General features: G+C 41.3%; 1 protein-coding gene across 5 annotated transcripts in view; it reads left to right on the forward strand.

Moving 5' to 3' along the window:
* AHCYL2 (adenosylhomocysteinase like 2) overlaps positions 1-19,615 on the forward strand; it is a 204,424-nt gene that overhangs the window by 160,973 nt on the left and 23,836 nt on the right. For all 5 annotated transcript variants that reach the window (XM_049774615.1, XM_049774623.1, XM_049774632.1 and 2 more), the window contains exons 7-10: positions 7,152-7,258; positions 10,270-10,386; positions 14,690-14,753; positions 15,437-15,525. In XM_049774615.1, coding sequence (XP_049630572.1) covers positions 7,152-7,258; positions 10,270-10,386; positions 14,690-14,753; positions 15,437-15,525 — 377 coding nt within the window. The remainder of the gene's footprint in view (positions 1-7,151; positions 7,259-10,269; positions 10,387-14,689; positions 14,754-15,436; positions 15,526-19,615) is intronic.

A 19,615-nucleotide genomic window follows, 5' to 3' on the forward strand; every position in this document is an offset into this window, starting at 1 on the left:
TTCTTATTTGTATGTTCCCTCTGTTCAATTTTTTTACTTTTCTTCACTATATTCTGGGGCCGAGCTGTTCTTGACAACCCCAATATAAACCACTGCATTTCTTCATGCAGTTATTCTAAATACCACATATAAGTGTTATCCTTCTTTCTGTGGATTAATTCATTTAATATAATATCTTCCAGTTCTATCCATGTTACAGCAAATTGTATTATTGCATCATTCTTTACAGCTATGTAGTATATAAATCACATCTTCAGAGTAAATGTATTTTTTGTTCGTTTTGTTTTGGGGGTCACACCTGGCAGCGCTCAGGGGTTACTCCTGGCTCTACGCTCAAAAATCGCTCCTGGCAGGCTCAGGGGACCATATAGGATGCCGGGATTCGAACCACCGTCCTTCTGCATGTAAGGCAAACACCCTACCTCCATGCTATCTCCCCTGCCCCAAGAGTAAACGTTTTTAAAACATTATTTTTATTACTGTCAACACTGGTAGAGGGGCCAGAGAGATAGCATGGAGGTGGGGCATTTGCCTTGCATGCAGAAGGACAGTGGTTCAAATCCCGGCATCCCATATGGTCCCCTGAGCCTGCTGAGAGCGATTTCTGAGCGTAGAGCCAGCAGTGGCCCCTGAACACTGCCAGGTGTGACCCCCCCCCCAAAAAAAAAACCACTGGTAGAATTTGAGATTATACCCAAAGAGGCGTTATTTATTTATTTATTTATTTATTTATTTATTTATTTATTTATTTTTGTGCTTTTTGGGTCACACCCGGCAGTGCTCAGGGGTTACTCCTGGCTCCATGCTCAGAAACCGCTCCTGGCAGGCACGGGGGACCATATGGGATGCCGGGATTCGAACCAATAACCTTCTGCATGAAAGGCAAATGCCTTACCTCCACGCTATCTCTCTGGCCCCCAGAGAGGTTTTATTTTTGTTTTTGTTTTGTTTTATTTTTATTATGGTAGAAGTGAATTACAATTCTCTCACAGTAATATTTGAGGCACATAGTAACAATAAGTGAGGAGCATTCCCACCACCAGTGTTGTCTTCCCTTCACCTCTGTTCCCAGCATGGATCCCACATCTCCCTCCTTTACCCCTGTAATGCTTGTGCAACTGTTCCCCCCTTGTACAGCTTGTTGTAGATTGGATATCGATTCTGTTGTTGTTGACTTTAGATTTGGTATTCATGTCTGATCCGTTTTTATTTCCACCAAATGAACATTCAACTTCCTGGCCTTGGTAGCATCTGGGGGAAGAAGGAAAAAGAAAAAAGAAAAAAAAAGGCAAACAAAAAAGAGAAAAACTAGGAGGAGTTCGTCTAGGTGATATAAATATCCATTTAGAAGAAGGAAGGGGAAAAAAAGAGAAAAAAAGGTAGTAAAACAAGACAACCCAGAAACAAAAAATAAGGGAATATCAAAAAGATTACAAAAAGAATAAACACAGAATAAGGCAAAAATCAAAATCATCAGCTATGGAAAAAGAAAAGAAGAAAGAGAAAGAAAGAAAGAACGAAAGAACGAAAGAAAGAAAGAAGAAAGAAGGAGGAAGGAAGGAAGGAAGGAAGGAAGGAAGGAAGGAAGGAAGGAAGGAAGGAAGGAAGGAAGGAAGGAAGGAAGGAGGAAGGAAAGAGAGAGAAAGGAGAGAGAGAAAGAAAGAAAGAAAGAAGGGAGGAAGGAAGGAAGGAAGGAAGAGAGAGAAAGAGAGAAGAGAAAGAAGAGAGAGAGAGAGAGAAAGAAAGAGAGAAAGAAAGAAAAGAAAAAAGGAGGAGGAGGAGGAAGGAAGGAAGAGAAGAAAGAGAGAGAGGAGAGAGAGAGAAAGAAAAAAGAAAGAAAGAAAGAAAGAAGAAAGAAGAAGAAAGAAAGAAAGAAAGAAAGAAGGAAAGAAAGAAAAAGAAAGAAAGAAGAAAGAAAGAAAGAAGAAAGAAAAAGAAAGAAAGAAAGAAGAAAGAAAGAAAAGAAGAAAGAAAGAAAGAAAGAAGAAAGAAAGAAAGAAAGAGAAAAAAGAAGAAAGAAGAAGAAAGAAAGAAAGAAAGAAAGAAAGAAAGAAAGAAAGAAAGAAAGAAAGAAAGAAAGAAAAAGAGAGAAAAGAAAGAAAAGAAAAAAGGAGGGAGGAGGAAGGAAGGAAGGAAGGAAGGAAGGAAGGAAGGAAGGAAGGAAGGAAGGAAGGAAGGAAGGAAGGAAGGAAGGAGGAAGGAAGGAGTGAAATAAAACAGACCAGCAGCTTCTTAAAAAAAAGGGGGGGGAGGTTGTATTTTGTTTTGTTTTTTTTTTTGAGGGGGGTGGTCATACCCAGCAGTGTTTAGGGGTTACTCCTGGCTCTACACTCAGAAATTGCTCCTGGCAGGCTTGGGGGACCATATGGGATGCTGGGATTCAAACCACTGTCCTTCTGCATGCAAGGCAAATGCCCTACCTCCATGCCATCTCTCCAGCCCTGTATTTATTCTTTTGTTTGTTGGTTTGGTTTGGTTTGTTAGTTTGTTTTTTCATAGGCATGGTAAACATAGGGAAAATTACAGCAGGAATTCCCTTGGCCTAAGAGATACAGGATTTCTCCATCCTTGAAACATACTGCCATGGGAACAACTACTGGCTCCATGCTCACTCATTTGCACACCCTTAGGTCTTTTTATGTTGCCAGGAAACTTTCCACTCAGATGTGGGTGATTATATCCTGCCTTTGTAGCTGGAGATCTTGTTATTTGTATAGGTAGGTCATAGGGTGAAGGCTAGGAGAGAGTTTTTCATTATGGTTCTAGGAGTTCTGTTCCATCTCTGTTGTTGTAATCAGTCTTCTGTAATTAATGGTCTTGGTTTTTGTTCAGAACCTAGAACAGAGCCTAGGGTACAGTCTTTCAGCATAGTTCCAGAAGTTCTGTTCAGTCACAGTTGTCAAAGTTAGACCTCCGGAATTAGAGATCTTGGTTTTTGTACAAATCCTAGGCCGAGGCATAGACTAGGAACTTCCTCATTGGTCCCTTGATAGATTCTGTCCAATGGATATTTGTCAGAGTCAGCCTTCTTTTGGTTTTTGCGTAGGGCAAAGGATGACATGTATCCTGGTTGCATCATACCTTAGGTGCTGAGATGGGGCAACCCTCTCTTAGTTTAAGTGTTGTTTTCTCATGTCAGGATGTCATGTTAAAACTAGTGCAAATTGGTGTTGAGACTGCGTTCCAAGTTTCCCCCAGAGGAGTTTGGTTCCTGGTACTGTTGCTAGGACCTCTTTCGGTTCCATGTCTGGGATCTGAGGTTCACCCAGAGAGTTTTTATAGACTTTAGAGCCAATAAATTCTTTTTTTTTTTTTTTTTTTTTTTTTGGTTTTTGGTTTTTGGGTCACACCCGGCAGTGCTCAGGTGTTACTACTGGCTCTATGCTCAGAAATCGCCCCTGGCAGGCACAGGGGACCATATGGGATGCGGGATTCAAACCACCGTCCTTCTGCATTCAAGGCAAACACCTTACCTCCATGCTATCTCTCTGGCCTCTTTAGAGCCAGGAAAAATTGCTGTAAAGGTTGATGAAGAAAGTAAAACAAGACTACCCCTTAAGTAAAATAGCTGTCATTCTAGAAAACACTTTTTAGAGTGTTTCAGAATCTAGATTTTTCTTATTTTCTACCTCAGGAAAATGTCCCAGTAATTAGAAATTTCTTTATTTTTTTTAATTATAATTTTATTGTGACCAAAGTGAATTTTGAATCTTTCACAGTAATATTTAATAGTGACAATGAATCAGGGCCATTCCCACTACCAATGTTGTCCTCCCTCCACCCCGTTTCCAGCATGCATCCCACATCTCCCTCATTTGTCCCCCAGGCTGCTAGTGTAACTGTTCCCCTCTGTGTATAGCTTGTTGACTGAGTATCGATTCTGTTGTTGTTGACTTTGGGTTTGGTGTTTTCCTGCTCAGTGTTCATACAACTGTTTGGCCCTGCTACCATCCTTTTTTTTTTTTTAAACACCTTTATTACATACATGATGTGTTTGGGTTTCAGTCATGTAAAGAACACCACCCATCACCAGTGCAACATTCCCATGACCAATGTCCCAAGTCTCCCTCCTCCCCACCCGACCCCCGCCTGTACTCTAAACAGGCTCTCCATTTCCCTCATACATTCTCATTATTAGGACAGTTCAAAATGTAGTTATTTCTCGGGGCCCGGAGAGATAGCACAGCGGTGTTTGCCTTGCAAGCAGCCGATCCAGGACCAAAGGTGGTTGGTTCGAATCCCGGTGTCCCATATGGTCCCCCATGCCTGCCAGGAGCTATTTCTGAGCAGACAGCCAGCAGTAACCCCTGAGCACCGCCGGGTATGGCCCCAAAACAAAAACAAAAACAAAAACAAAAAAATCTCAAAATGTAGTTATTTCTCTTACTAAACTCATCACTCTTTGTGGTGAGCTTCCTGAGGTGAGCTGGAACTTCCAGCTCTTTTCTCTTTTGTGTCTGAAAATTATTATTGCAAGAATGTCTTTTATTTTTCTTAAAACCCATAGATGAGTGAGACAATTCTGCGTTTCTCTCTCTCTCTCTCTCTCTCTGACTTATTTCACTCAGCATAATAGATTTCGTGTACATCCATGTATAGGAAAATTTCATGACTTCATCTCTCCTGACAGCTGCATAATATTCCATTGTGTATTAGCTCTTATCCACTGCTGGTGGGAATGCCGTCTAGTTCAACCTTTATGGAAAGCGATATGGAGATTTCTCCAAAAACTGGAAATTGAGCTCCCATACGATCCAGCTATACCACTCCTAGGAATATACCCTAGGAACACAAAAATACAATACAAAAACCCCTTCCTTACACCTATATTCATTGCAGCACTATTTACCGTAGCAAGACTCTGGAAACAACCAAGATGCCCTTCAACAGACGAATGGCTAAAGAAACTGTGGTACATATACACAATGGAATATTATGCTGCCATCCATTTTTTCTTCCTCGATTCATGAGGCAGAACAAGATGATTCAAATTATGTGGTTCTGTTGGGGAAAAAAAAGGAAAAGAAAAACTGGTCTAGAGGTTTTTTTGGGTTTTTTTTGGCATAGGCACAGTAAGTATTGGGGAAATTAGAAAGGGAATTCCCTTGGCCTAAGAGATAGAGGGTTTCTCCGCCCATAAAGCATACTGCTATGGGGAAAACTGCTAGGCTCCAAGGATGTTCATTTTCACACCCTAAGGTCTTTCTATGGTGCCAGGAAACATTTTGCTCAGTTGTAGATGATAAAATTAGGCCTCTGTAGCTAGAGATCTTGATATTTGCACAGGTCATAGGACAAAGTCTAGAATAGAGTCTTTCTTTACAGTTCTAGAAGTTCTGTTCTATCCCCAATAATAAGAAATTTCTAAGTGGAATTACATGTAGAGAATCATTCACTTAATAAATATTGAGGATAATAACTACCTGTCATTAGTAGATAAAAAAGAAAAGTTGGATTGAAGACAACCCCAAGAGCTACTCTCTGAATGCTTTGCAAGATCTATATTCAGTCTCTGGCATTACATGGTTCACTGAGTACTTTTGGGTGCAACAGAGCTAGAAACAGCCCCCAAGCACCACCAAGTAGAGTCCTAACAAATGAATAATGAGAAAAATAGAAAATAGTGTCAAAACAGTTTTAGTTGTTCAGTCTTTTTGTCTTTAATATTTTTTGTGTTGCTGGGAAGCAAAAGCTGCAGTGTGTAGTGTAAGAGAAATTCAGGGAAGCCTTTCTGTTTCTCCAGGGACCTATTCATAGAAGTCTCCTACTGGGAGAAAATGAAACACCAACCTATAGTAGGGGATCAAATATCAATTTTAAAGAGATCCCTGATTTAAAAATCATATTTAGTTGAGTCTAAAGAAACAAATTAATAGCAAATGCAAAAACAAAACAAATCAGATGATAAAAATTGAGATGGGGAGTTTTGTGCACTCAGAGTGCTGGATGACATTTTGGCAGTTGTGGTCCAGGAAATGTGGGTCTGCTAGTCAAGGACAACTCAGTTCTGTGGGGCTTTCCAGTAAGAAGTATGAGTGTTAAACTTTGAGAAGTCCTGCCAAGCCTGCTAACTACTGGCTGGGGCTCAGGTGTCACAGTACTACCTAATAGTAATCTAGGCCAGGCCTGTCTTTCTCAGCTTATCGTTTGTTTGTTTGTTTGTTTGTTTGGGCCACACCCAGTGGCACTCAGAGGTAACTTGTAGCTCTGTGCTTAGAAATCACTCCTGGCAGACTCAGGACTCTATGGGATACCGGGGATCAGACGCAGGTCGGCTACGTGCAAGGCAAATGCGCTACCCGCTGTGCTGTTGCTCTAGCCCTCTTCAGCTTATTTATAATTCAGAAACTTTCCTCTGCTGATTAAAACTCAAGTGGGCAGAGCATTGTGTTTGTCTTGAATCCCAACCTGAAATAGTGATGAGTTTGTTCCGAGGCAAGTGCGCACACCTACATGCACAGTTCCCTAGTTATTTTTAATTTGATTTATAGAGAGTGTGAGGTTGTGCTAGGCAAAGCCATTCAGTGCTGCCTGATATTATGGGTAAGTGAATGCCCATACTTTGGGAGAAACAATGAATTAACTATTCATTTTATAAGTCATTGTTCCGGGGAGAAGGTTTAATTATTTAAACTAGACTGAATATATTTCAAATCTTGAGTTTTATCAGTATAAACTACATGGATAACAAGTTTAGGCTTTTTAAATTATAATACTTTTAAATTATAATAATTCAAAAGTTAGTTGTCAAGAGCAGTGTTTTTTAACCTTTTCTGGGTTGTGGCCCCCTTTGAGTGTCTTGAGGGCCCACGGGCAATATGGCCCTCAGTAAAGCAATACTGGACTAGATAGCAACTTCAACTATTGGTCCATATGAAGATGCTCATTACACAGCTCTGGTATAGTAGGTGTGTCATGTAGGAAGGTTCAGTGTGTTTGACTGAAAATTTAAAATTGACCTTCAACCCCTAACAGGATTTTACTTCATTATGCTTGCTTGATTGTATCATTGGTTATTTTGCATAACTATGTAGGAAATTTGTAGTATTTGCAAAAGAGCTATTAGAAATTTGGCCCCAGGATCCAGAGAAGGACTGGAAGCCTCAAGTCTTCATCAAAATAAATAACATTATTCATGTTTATTATTGCAGATCTTGGATGATGGAGGGGATCTCACTCATTGGATTTATAAGAAGTATCCCAATATGTTTAAGAAAATCAAGGGCATAGTAGAGGAGAGTGTTACTGGAGTTCATAGGTAAGATTTTTCACGCAACTGACCTAGGTTTGATTCCCCAGCACCCAATATGGTCCCCTGAGCCCCACCAGGAGTGATTCCTGAATGGCAGAGCAAGAAACCTTGAGCACGCCATAATGTAGCCTGCAAACCAAAAAGATTTTTAAAAGGAAACCTGAGAGATGGCAATATCCTTGATTTTTCTATTAGCACATAGGAAAAGAAGCCCTGAAATGGCTGGAAGCAGGGGTGTGGACAGATAAAGAAACAAGTATGACTCTCATGTTTTTTGTTTTTTGGTTACAGTGCTGCTGTGACTGCTTGCCACTCTTTGAAGAACTGGGGCCAGAGAATTAGTACAGTGGATAGGGTGCTCACCTTGCAAGCAGCTGTTCAATCCCCAATATTCCATATTATCCCTATACCACCCCCAGGAGTGATTCCTGAGTGCAAAGCCAAAAGTAACCCTTGAGTATTGCTGAATATTGGGGCTGGGACAGTGAATGAGGGAAGGAGATAAAGGGAGTGAGGGAGTGAGGAAAGGAATGAAGACAGATGGTAGACGGGAAGGAGGAAGGAAAGAAGAAACATGAAGCCAAAAAATGGAATTGTTTTCTATTTATTACTATTCAGCTAGAAAGAACTAAACGTATTAAAGAAATGGCTCAGGGAAGTAAATTCAAAATAAGTCACTATCTCTACTTCAATATATTATCATCGTTTTGGAGCTTTTTGTTTGGGTTTTGATGTATTGGTTTTGTGTTGGGATCAAACCTTTGCCTGCTATAAGCAAGCAAGTACTCTACTGCTGCACCATGTTCTTGACCTCTATTATGGTCTTGTTTGTTTGGTTTTGGTTTGGGGACACATCCAACAATGTTCAGGGAGCCTGAGCACCACCTGGTGTGGCCCCAAAACAAAAACAAAAACAAAAACAAAAAAAGAAGAAAACAATGTTCAGGGATTATTACTGGCTCTGCACTCAGGAATCACTCCTGGTGGCCTCAAGGTATCGTTTGGGATGTCAGAATTGAACCTGGGTGAGCTGTGTGCAAGGCAAGTACCTGCTGTACAATTGCCCTGGTCCCTCTTTTGATTTTTTGATCATACATAAAAACTGTGGATTATATCATATCTTCAGGCTATGACAAAAGGATACATGTTGAGCAAAAGACCATTTTGGATTCAAGAGAAGATAGTGCATACTGTGCACATACTTTGAATACAGGAGGACCTGAGTCAGTTCCAGTTACTTCATGGTCATCACTAGGTGTGGCTCAAAAACCAAACCAAATTCAAATAGCTACAACAAAAGAGATTGTCAGTTTCTAACTTTTAATTGACCATTTAAATGAAACTCATTTTTTTATAGGCAAGCATAGTGAGATGATAAAATAGAAACTGTTTGAAGGGCCAGAGAGATAATATAATAGGCAATGTACTAAATTTAATATCTGGCACCCCATATGTCCCCTGAGCCTGTCAGGAGTGATCCCTGAGCACAGAGTTAGAATTGAATCCTGAGCATTGCTAGATGTGGCCTGAAACTTAAAAAAAAAATTTTTTTTTTTTTTGCCATTTGAAGATTAAAATAACAGGCCCGGAGAGATAGCACAGCAGCGTTTGCCTTGCAAGCAGCTGATCCAGGACCAAAGGTGGTTGGTTCGAATCCCGGTGTCCCATATGGTCCCCCGTGCCTGCCAGGAGCTATTTCTGAGCAGACAGCCAGGAGTAACCCCTGAGCACCGCCGGGTGTGACCCAAAAACTAAAAAAAAAAAAAAAAAAAAAGAAGAAGAAGATTAAAATAACAGTTTTTTTTTTTTTTTTGAACCAACCACCGTAGGTCCTGGATCGGCTGCTTGCAAGGCAAACGCCGCTGTGCTATCTCTCCGGGCCCAGTTTTGTTTTGTTTTGGCCACTCTTTTTTTTTTTTTTTTTTTTTTTTTTTGGTTTTTGGGCCACACCCTGTGATGCTCAGGGGTTACTCCTGGCTATGCGCTCAGAAGTTGCTCCTGGCTTCTTGGGGGACCATATGGGACGCCGGGGGATCGAACCAAGGTCCGTTTTAGGCTAGCGCAGGCAAGGCAGGCACCTTACCTCCAGCGCCACCGCCCGGTTTTGGCCACTCTTGGCAGCACTCAGGAGTTACACCTGGCTCTGCACTCAGAAATTGCTCCTGGAAGGCTCGGGGGACCATTTGGGGTGCAGGGAATCGAACCTGGGTTGGTCCCATGTTGGCATTGTGCAAGGCAAATACCCTACCACTGTGCTATCACTCTGACCCCTAAAATAACACTTTTTTTTTTTGGTTTTTGGAGCCACACCCGTTTGATGCTCAGGGGTTACTCCTGGTTAAGTGCTCAGAAATTGCCCCTGGCTTGGGGGGACCATATGGGATGCCGGGGGATCGAACCGTGGTCCTTCCTTGGCTAGCGCTTGCAAGGTAGACACCTTACCTCTAGCGCCACCTCACTGGCCCCCAAAATAACACTTTTTAATTTTACTTTTTGTGCAATGTATATGGTTTGTTTCTTGATTTTTTGGTGTATAATTGCTGGTCCTCAAATCCAGGATCTCATATAAGCAAGGCAAGTCTCTCCTACTAGGAGATCCCAAATTTTGCTTTAATTTGTGGTGTATGTGGGAGGTGTGGACTACCAGTAAAAGCCAGTTATGTCACCAGTCCAGTGCGATAGCTTCAGGATGTCACACTGCTTGGGGATCACTTAGACACTTGGGTGCATAGAGGCTTCCAAGGCCACAGCTGGGTCTGTATCTGATAGTGTCTGGTGCACTATAAGGTGCCAAATATCAAGTCTCAATCATACTAGACATGCAGCCTGACTTCTGTATTACCTTTCGGTCTTCAAATTGTACATTTTAATCCATAACATTTATAGACAGGTCAAGATTTTCTCTACATGCCTGTTGATTAAGATCTTTATTTCTACATTTAATAAACATGTTTCTGGAATTTTACATAAAATTGACAATAGAGTATAGTATGTAATGTTCTTAATTTTCTCTTCAGACTGTACCAGCTATCTAAAGCTGGAAAGCTGTGTGTTCCTGCCATGAATGTCAATGACTCAGTCACCAAACAGAAATTTGATAATCTCTACTGTTGCCGTGAATCGATACTTGATGGGTAATGTTTTATTATCTTTGAATGATTTGACTTGTTGAATTGAGGTTCTTCGCCTTTTTTATTTTATTTTGTTGTTGATTAGTTGATTTCTGAAAATGATTTTATGCAGCACCTCTGGATCTGTCTACATCACATCCATTGTTTTATAACCCCAAACTACTATTACAGCTGTCATTATTATAAACAAATCTATTTCTCTTAAGTTCTCTTCCATCAATAGGTAGTCTGATATCTTAAGTCAGTAACTTAAGTCATTCAACGAAAAAAATGAATGAATGAAATCTGTTCAGTTAGGGAAGATTTATAGTATCTCTATTCTAGGCCCTTTAACAGTTTCAAGTTCCAACTATTTTCAGTTGGGGAGAGATTTTGGGCCACATCCATCAGTGCTCAGAGCTAATTCTTGGCTCTGTATTCAGGGATCACTCCAGGTGGGCTCAGGGAACCACATGAGGTATTAGGAATAGAACCAGTCACCTGCATACAAGGCAAGCATCTTACCTGTTTTGCAGTCTCTCTGCCTCCTATCATATAATTCAGTTCAGAAAATTTGGCACGTTGTGGTTTAAAGAATCAATTCCCAGGGGCATTTTTAGTTTTTAAAATCTATGAGTTTTGTAAACCAGACAAAAATGTACTTTCTTTTTGACACTTGTTTTCATTCTTGGTAGGAAGAGGCCAGAGAGATAACACAGAAGTTAAGGTGTTTGCCCTGTTTTTGGCTTGACTTTGGTTCAATCCTCAGCATTGCCTATTATACCTGAATATTGCCAGGAGTAAGTCCTGAACACTGCTGGGTGTACCCTAACAGTAAGAAAAAAAAAAAACAACTTTTTTTCTAGTAAGACTAAGGAATTTTCTATATGAAATTTTTTGTTTTGTTTTTGATTTTGGGTACTCCTGGCTCTGCGCTCAGAAGTTGCTTCTTCTCGGGGACCATATGGTATGCCAGGATTCGAACCAGGGTTGGTCCTGTGTTGGCAAACGCCTTACTGCTGTGCTATCGCTCCGGCCCACCTATATGAAACTTTTTTGTTTTGTTTTGTTTTGGAGCCACACCCAGCAGCGCTCAGGGATACTCCTGGCTCTGCATTCAGAAATTGCTCCTGGTATCTTCAGGGAACCATATGGGATCCTGGGAATCAAGCCCAGGTTCGTCCTGGATGCCCAGCATGCAATGCAAACTCCCTACCACAGTGCTATCACTCCAGCCCTCTTTGAAACTTTTAAATTATTTAGAATATTGCCACGTCAAATTAATTCCCAGCATGTATAGGTTAACAGAAAAATAAATGAAAGTCCTATGGGCCACAGTCTGGACCCCAAGAAATTCCAACACAATAGGCATTAAAGCCAGAAGAACCTTGGCTTAACTTTTCTTGGTTCAGATAGAACCATCACCTATGAGCTTTGGTTTTTTGGGGGGTGAGTGCCCACACCTGGCAGCACTCAGGGGCAGCTTCTGGCTCTGTGCTCAGAAATCACTCTCGGCAGGCTCGAGAGACCATATGGGATGCCAGGGATCAAACCTGGGTTCATACCGGCTTGGCTGCGTGCAAGGTAAATACCCTACCACTGTGCTATTACTCTGGCCCCTCTACCATCACTTCTAACTATATGTCCTTAGATCAGTTCTCTAATCTCTGTGCCATGTGACCAGCCTCATGGAGTGAGCATTAAATGAAATTAGCAATATCTCCTAGTGGTTAATGGTTCCTGCCTTTCTCTCTGTAAAGCTATACAATAAGTCATTATAATGAGTTAGCTCTTAGAGGAACTTTATATATTGGGGAAAAATTTTTTTCAAGTTTAAACTGCTGTTAATTATTTACTTATTTAGTCAATAGTACTATCAAATGAATTGGACATTGGATTAATTTTTTTTGTTTGTTTGTTTTTTGTTTTTGGGCCAAACCCGGCGGCACTCGGGTTACTTCTGGCTCTGTGCTTAGAAATCGCTCCTGGGGGCTGGAGAGATAGCATGGAGGTAAGGCGTTTGCCTTTCATGCAGGTCATTGGTTCAAATCCTAGCATCCCATATGGTCCCTCAAGCCTGCCAGGAGCGATTTCTGAGCATAGAGCCCGGAGTAGCCCCTGAGCGCTGCCAGGTGTGACCCAAAAACCCAAAAGAAAGAAAGGAAGAAAGAAAGAGAGAGAAGGAGAGAGAGAGAGAAGGAGAGAGAGAGAGAGAGAGAGAGAGAGAGAGAGAGAGAGAGAGAGAGAGAGAGAGAGAGAGAGAGAGAGAGAGAAGGAGAAGGAAAGAAGGAAAGAAAGAAATCGCTCCTGGCCGGCACTGGGGACCATATAGGATGCCGGGATTCAAACCACCATCAGTCCTGGGTCAGCCGCTTGCAAGGCAAATGCCCTACCGCTGTACTATCTCTCCAGCCCCAAGTCAGAATGGATTAATTTTCAATGTATCAGACTATCCTTAGACTGATAACATGTTATTAAATACCCTTAAGCTGGAAAAATCAATAGCTAACTGAACACTCATTCACTAAAATGTTTAATCATCCACATCTAAGTATCTAAATTTTTCAAGTTCCAGAATCTATAAGCCTAGAATGTGCTTAGGGGATTCAGAAGGGGAAGTAGTACAGTAGGGAAGGTGCTTGCCTTGCAAGTTTGATCCCCAGCTCTATATATGACCCTCTGAGTACCATCAGGAATGTTCCCTGTACACAACCAGATATACCCCTCCAAAAAAAGGGTGATACCTGAAGTACCTAAGCTAGTTCATAAAAATGGAAGTTTCTTGTAAGCAGTTTATCCTATAAGTGAGAAAGATTCTTTAATGTCATAAGTATATAAAAATGAGATTAAAATGAAAACAGTGAGTTAAAGTTATTAAAGAAATGGGAAAACATTAACTGTCCTTCATCAAATGTCCTTCAGAAACCTGTTGGTACCTTCAGCTAATAAAAAAATTTTCTCTTGAGAGGCCGGAGGAATAGCACAGCTGGTAGGGCATTTGCCTTGCACATGGCCCACATGGGTTCAATTCCTGGCATCCCATATGAGCCTGCCAGGAGTAACCCCTGAGTGCCACTGGTTGTGGCCCAGAAACAAAAAATTTCCACTTGGGTCATGAACAAATTGTTTCTCCCAAAGGAGTTGGGAACAAGAGAAATTAAAGAATAGCGAGATGTGCTTCAGGAAAGGCTACAATTAAAATTCAGGCTAAAAAGAAGTCCCCCCTTGAAATTATTTATGATTAACCTATAGTACTGAGCAGTTGACCCACACTCTAAGACCACCAGGCAGATAGCTTAGTTGCAGAAAATGAAACTACAAGCAATTTCTAACTGAAACATAGGATTTTTATTGGAAAGTGAAAGACCATACCTGGGGTGGAGAACAAGTAGGATAAGGGACCAATTCAAAAGGTGCTTCAGGGCCCGGAGAGATAGCACAGCGGTGTTTGCCTTGCAAGCAGCCGATCCAGGACCAAAGGTGGTTGGTTCAAATCCCGGGGTCCCATATAGTCCCCCGTGCCTGCCAGGAGCTATTTCTAAGCAGACAGCCAGGAGAAACCCCTGAGCACTGCCGGGTGTGGCCCAAAAACCAAAAGGTGCTTCAATCTGGGGGCCAGAGCGATGGCACAGTGGTAGGACATTTGCCTTGTACGCAGCTGACCCAGGACAGATAATGATTCAATCCCCTGTCTTCCCATATGGTCCCCCAAGCCAGGCGCGATTTCCAAGCACATAGCCAGGAGTAACCCCTGAGTGTCATCGTCATCAGGTGTGGCCCAAAAACAAAAACAAAAGGTGCTTCAATCAATGAATGATAAGCAACAGCTAAGAATTACCCTAAATAGATTGAAAACTGGTTATTCCAACAGGCTAATAGCACTCCCACCCCAGAGTCAGACTAAGCATGGTCTTGGCCTGAGTGAATTCAGAAAGTTGAGCCTTTCTGGGGCTCAGTTAGACCAAGGCTAACTGCACATTTATTTGGGAATTGGATTCTGGGAGCAGGAATGAGCAGGAATGATGTCAGGGAGAGCAGTGGGATAGAGCAGATGGTCAACATATATTGTTTTCACAGGCTGGGAGGGATGCTGTGGATTGGACAGGCTTCACATGCAGGAGCTCTGGCTCCATCCTCAGGCTCCCTCCAACTAAACTATAACAGTCTAAACTATAACAGACTCACCTTGCTGGCTCCTGCATGTGCTAGTGTCAAGGACTGAAGTACCAAAGGAAAAAACAACAAACAAAGGGATACTTTCTAATTTCAAAGTGAGGAAGAAAAATAGATATTTTCCTAATATATTATGTGTTGTGTTTTCCCTCAGACTTAAAAGGACAACAGACATGATGTTTGGTGGAAAGCAGGTGGTAGTTTGTGGCTACGGAGAGGTAAGGCTTACTTAACCTTTTGATTATTGGGTGCCTAAAGTTTTTTTTGCTGATATACACTCTTGTTTTCTTTTTCTTTTTCTTTTTCTTTTTTTTTTTTTTTTTTTTTGGTTTTTGGGCCACATCCGGCAGTGCTCAGGGGTTACTCCTGGCTGTCTGCTCAGAAATAGCTCCTGGCAGGCACGGGGGACCATATGGGACACCGGGATTCGAACCAACCACCTTTGGTCCTGGATCAGCTGCTTGCAAGGCAAACACTGCTGTGCTATCTTTCCGGGCCCTTGTTTTCATTTTTTTGAACATAGGAGCATACTTAATTTATATGGAACCACTTTATATAAAAAAATAAATTTAGAGAACCTTTGGTTGAAGTACAGTCTTATTCCTTTTGTGTTTTTGCCTGCTTTTATTAAGTTGGTTTTCTAACTGTTCCAGAGCACTTTTTGTGATGTTCTTTTAGCTTGTGTTTTGATTAGAAATCGTGAGTGTGGGTGTTCTTCTGCACATGCTTGTGCTAAGTAGGGCCTAGGAGTTTGTTTATGAACTGCTTTCATTTTTTTTCTTCTACCCTCCAAATCTATTCAGTGCAGTTCTTTGGGGCTGGGGCATGCACTGTACCTGAAGATTTGAGAAACCATTTTCTCATGATTTTCCTTCTTTTGGGGACTGGCTCCCTCATTCAGGTGGGGAAGGGGTGCTGTGCTGCTCTGAAAGCCATGGGCTCCATCGTGTATGTAACCGAGATTGACCCTATCTGTGCTCTTCAAGCCTGGTAAGCCTCCCAAAGAAGACTTGATGTTCCTCTTACCTGTTTCTAGTTAATGTGTTCTTGTAGCTGCCTCCAACGAACAATGCTAGTTAATGCCTTATTTTAACTAAGAGAACCTAGATCCTGAGAGCTGCTATTAACTCTAAGTTCTGGCCTCAAAAATGAGGAAGCTCAAATCTGAGAGCAGAGACTGACAGAAAAGCTAAAGTGGAATTCCTGTGGAAATAGTAACAGGAGGCAGAAAACATGTAACATTTCTTTCTGCGTAAGAAATTCTCTTCCCTTGAAAAATAATCATCACTAAAAGAAATAGAGGGGCTGGAGCGAAAGCACAAAAGATAGGGCATTTGCCTTGCACTCGGCCGACCTGGGTTCTATCCTTGACATCTCATATAGTCCCCTGATCACTGCCAAGTATGGCCCAGAAACTTAAAATATATATACATATATGTATATACAAATATACATATATGCAATATATGTGTACATATATAAATATATACATATGTGTATGTATACACATATAAACACACACTAATGCCAGCTCCTTTCGGCTATGATGCACTGATAGAGATATTTCTGTTCTACTTCCCACAGAAATGTGTAACTGAAATAGAATCAGGAGAAAGCATCAGGCAAATCCAGAGTAAGGTGTGAAAAATTGCTGAGTCTAAGCAATGGGTTATCTTATTCTTGTAAATATGCATACTTTAAAATAGTTACTAAAGGTGCTGAGCCATAGCACAGCAGATAGGGCATTTGCCCTACACATGACCAACTCAGATTTTATCCTCAGCATTTCATATGGTCCCCCAAGCCTACCAAGAGTAATTTCTGAGTACAGAGATAGGAGTAATCCCTAAACACTACCAGGTATATCCCAAAAATAAAAAACAAAAACAAGTTACTAAAACGGAATAGTTCCAAAGCCAGAGAGTTAGTACAATGGATAGGGTGCTTGCCTTGAATGTGGCCAACCCAGGTTCAAATCTAACATCCCATATAGTCCCCTGAACACCACCAGTAGTGATTCTTGAGTTCAGGGCCAGGAATAACTCCTAAGTACTGCTGGGTGTGTTCCCAAAACAGAGCAGCAAGGAATAATTCCTTTCTCACCTGTAAAATGTCGGTAGTCATACTACTTTAAAGAGTTGGTGAAAGTTTGGTAAAATTATATATGATTATATGGTATACAATTAGTACATAAAGTGCAAAACTGCTCGTATAATAAATATCCACTAAATAGTAGCAATTATGCTTGCAATGCCCAAGAAGATGGAAACACTACAGTCCCCTAACCACCACTGGGTATGGCCTAAAAACAAAACAAAAAAACAAAAAAACAAAAAAAAGATTAAGGGAGTAATAATACCAAAAGGAACCATATGTCAGTGTAATTACATTATACTGTATAGTAGTAGAATTTGAGTGTTATTCTGAGAACATCAATGTCATTGAAGTATTTTAAGCATTCAAATGGCACTTAAGGAAATTACTCTGCAAAATGAATTAGAGTTGCAAATTTAGAAGCAATAAAATTGGACATAGAACTGTTATAAGCAATCTAGGCAAGATATAAGAAGATTTGATTATAAGCACGGCCAGCATGAATGGAGAGGAAAAGTGAGAATGAGAAATTTAAGGAAAAGCCAGAGAGAGAGTATAATAGGTAAGGCACTTACATTCAAACCAAACCCTGGTTTGATCCCTTGTACTGGATTATCTAATTAGCTGTACCATCTCTGAGCACAAAGGCAGAAGTAAACCCAAATACAGCCAGGTGAGGGAGGGGTAAGAGAGACAGAAACAGAGGAGACCGAAGAGACAGAGTTAAATAGCTTAAGGAATTAGAAGCTGGAATTAGTAGTTCATTGGGCTTGTACAATTGGGTGATTTATATGGAAATATAGACAGGTTATTTAGGGTTGGAGAGGGAGAAGGTAATGAAATTATTTTCAAACAAATTTGAAGAGATAAACATAGATAATTAAAGAGGGTAGGGTGTTTACTTTGCATGTGGCAGACCCAAGTTCTAAACCTTTATAGTCTCTATGCTTGCCAGGAATGATTTCTGAGCACAGATCCAGAAGAAAGGTTCTAAGCACTACCAAGTGTGGCCTGAAAATAAACAAATAAATCAAACATAAGTTTTAGGAATAGCTGTCCAAAATAGTTTTTGTTTTTTTTTTTGTTTGTTTTTCCTTTTGTTTTGTTTTGTTTTGGTTTTTGGGGCCACACCCGGTGTTGCTCAGGGTTACTCCTGGCTATCTGCTCAGAAATAGCTCCTGGCAGGGCATGGGGGAGCATATGGGACACCGGGATTCGAACCAACCACCTTTGGTCCTGGATCGGCTGCTTGCAAGGCAAACTCCGCTGTGCTATCTCTCTGGGCCCCCCAAATAGTTTTTTTTTTGTTTTTGGTTTTTGGGTCACACCCAGCAACGCTCAGGGTTACTCCTGGCAGGCTCGGGGGACCATATGGGATGCCAGGATTCGAACCACTGTCCTTCTGCATACAAGGCAAACGCCTCACCTCCATGACTATCTCTCTGGCCCCCAAAATAGTTTTTTTTCTTTATTTAAGCACCATGATTACATACATGATTGTAGTTGGGTTTCGGTCTTAAAAAGAACAATCCCCCTTCACCAGAGCAACCTTCCCACCACCAGTGTCCCCCATTTCCCACCTTGCCCACCACCTGCCTTGTATTTGAGACAGGCATTCTACTTCTCTCATGTAACATTGTCATGATAGTGTAGTCATATTTCTAACTACACTCACCACTCCCTGTGGTGAGCTTCACATGGAGAGCCGGTCCTTCCAGCCCTCATCTCCAAAATAGAATTTGTGATCCATAGCTTTCAAGTTCCAACTACATCTGCAGTAAAGGCATGAGGCTGGGGGTGTGACTGAGGTGGTGGGCACATTCTTTTTTTTGCATGTTATGAGGCTTTAGATTTGAGCCCTGACACTACATGTCTCCTAGCCCCTAGCACCACTGGTCAGACACCACTATGTGTGACAGTTTCATTTAAATTACAAATCAGCCACCATTTTAAGGCAAGATTAGAGAGGTAGAAGGCATGAATAAGTACAGAGAGAAAAGAGATGAGTGCCATATAGAGTATCTACATTTAAACAGTGATTCAAAAGTAGCTGTCAAAACGTAGGAGAAAACCCAGAAGAAAACAACATTATGCCATTAGAGTATAGAGTTTTCAAGAGACTAGACATGTTTTTGCTTTTTGGAGTTGGTTTTGTTTTTGTATGGCTTGTCTTGGGATTGTTTTGGTTTGTTTTAGGCCACACCTGGCAATGTTCAAGTGTTACTACTGGCTATGTACAGGAATTACACTGCCCTGCTCAGGGACCATATGGGATGCCATAGATTGAAACCAGGTCAGCTGCACGTACTATCTCTCCAACCTTGGCAAGTCATGTTTAATGTAACTTAGTGGTACCAAAATGATGTTCAGGAAGATATTAATGATCTTGGATGAAAGTCACAATGGGATAGTAAATTTCATGACTACATGGTACATTTTGAAAACTAGATGGGAGAAGCTTATCTTAATAGCTCATTAAGCCCTAGCTTCCTATTAGGAAAATTAGGCTCCAGAAATGCCACCAGTTTTCTTTATTTTTTGCAGGGTGAGGGTTTTGAGCCACACCCAGCAGTTCTTACTCCTGGCTCTTTGTTTAAGAATCATTCCTGGTGGGCTCAGGGGATCATATTAGGTGCTGGGGATCGAACCCAAGTTGGCTGCATACAAGGCAAACACCCTACTCACTGTTCTATTGATCCAGTCCACCTTTTGTTTGTTTGGTTTTTATTTTGGGCCATACCTGGCAGCACTCATGAATTGCTCCTGGCTCTGCACTCAGAAATTGCTCCAGGCAGGCTCGGGGACCATATCGGATGCCAGGAATCAAACCCGAGTCTGTCTTGGGTTAGCCACGTGCAAGACAAATGCTCTACTGTTCATCTATCTCTCTGGCCCCCACCACAGATTTCTTTTATTTCTGTGTTGTAAACTAAGGACATGGTTACATTCTTTTTTTTTTTTTCTATTTGTTTGGTTACATTCTTTT

Source organism: Suncus etruscus, chromosome 1 (genome assembly GCF_024139225.1).
Source record: "Suncus etruscus isolate mSunEtr1 chromosome 1, mSunEtr1.pri.cur, whole genome shotgun sequence".
Taxonomy (NCBI): domain Eukaryota; kingdom Metazoa; phylum Chordata; class Mammalia; order Eulipotyphla; family Soricidae; genus Suncus; species Suncus etruscus.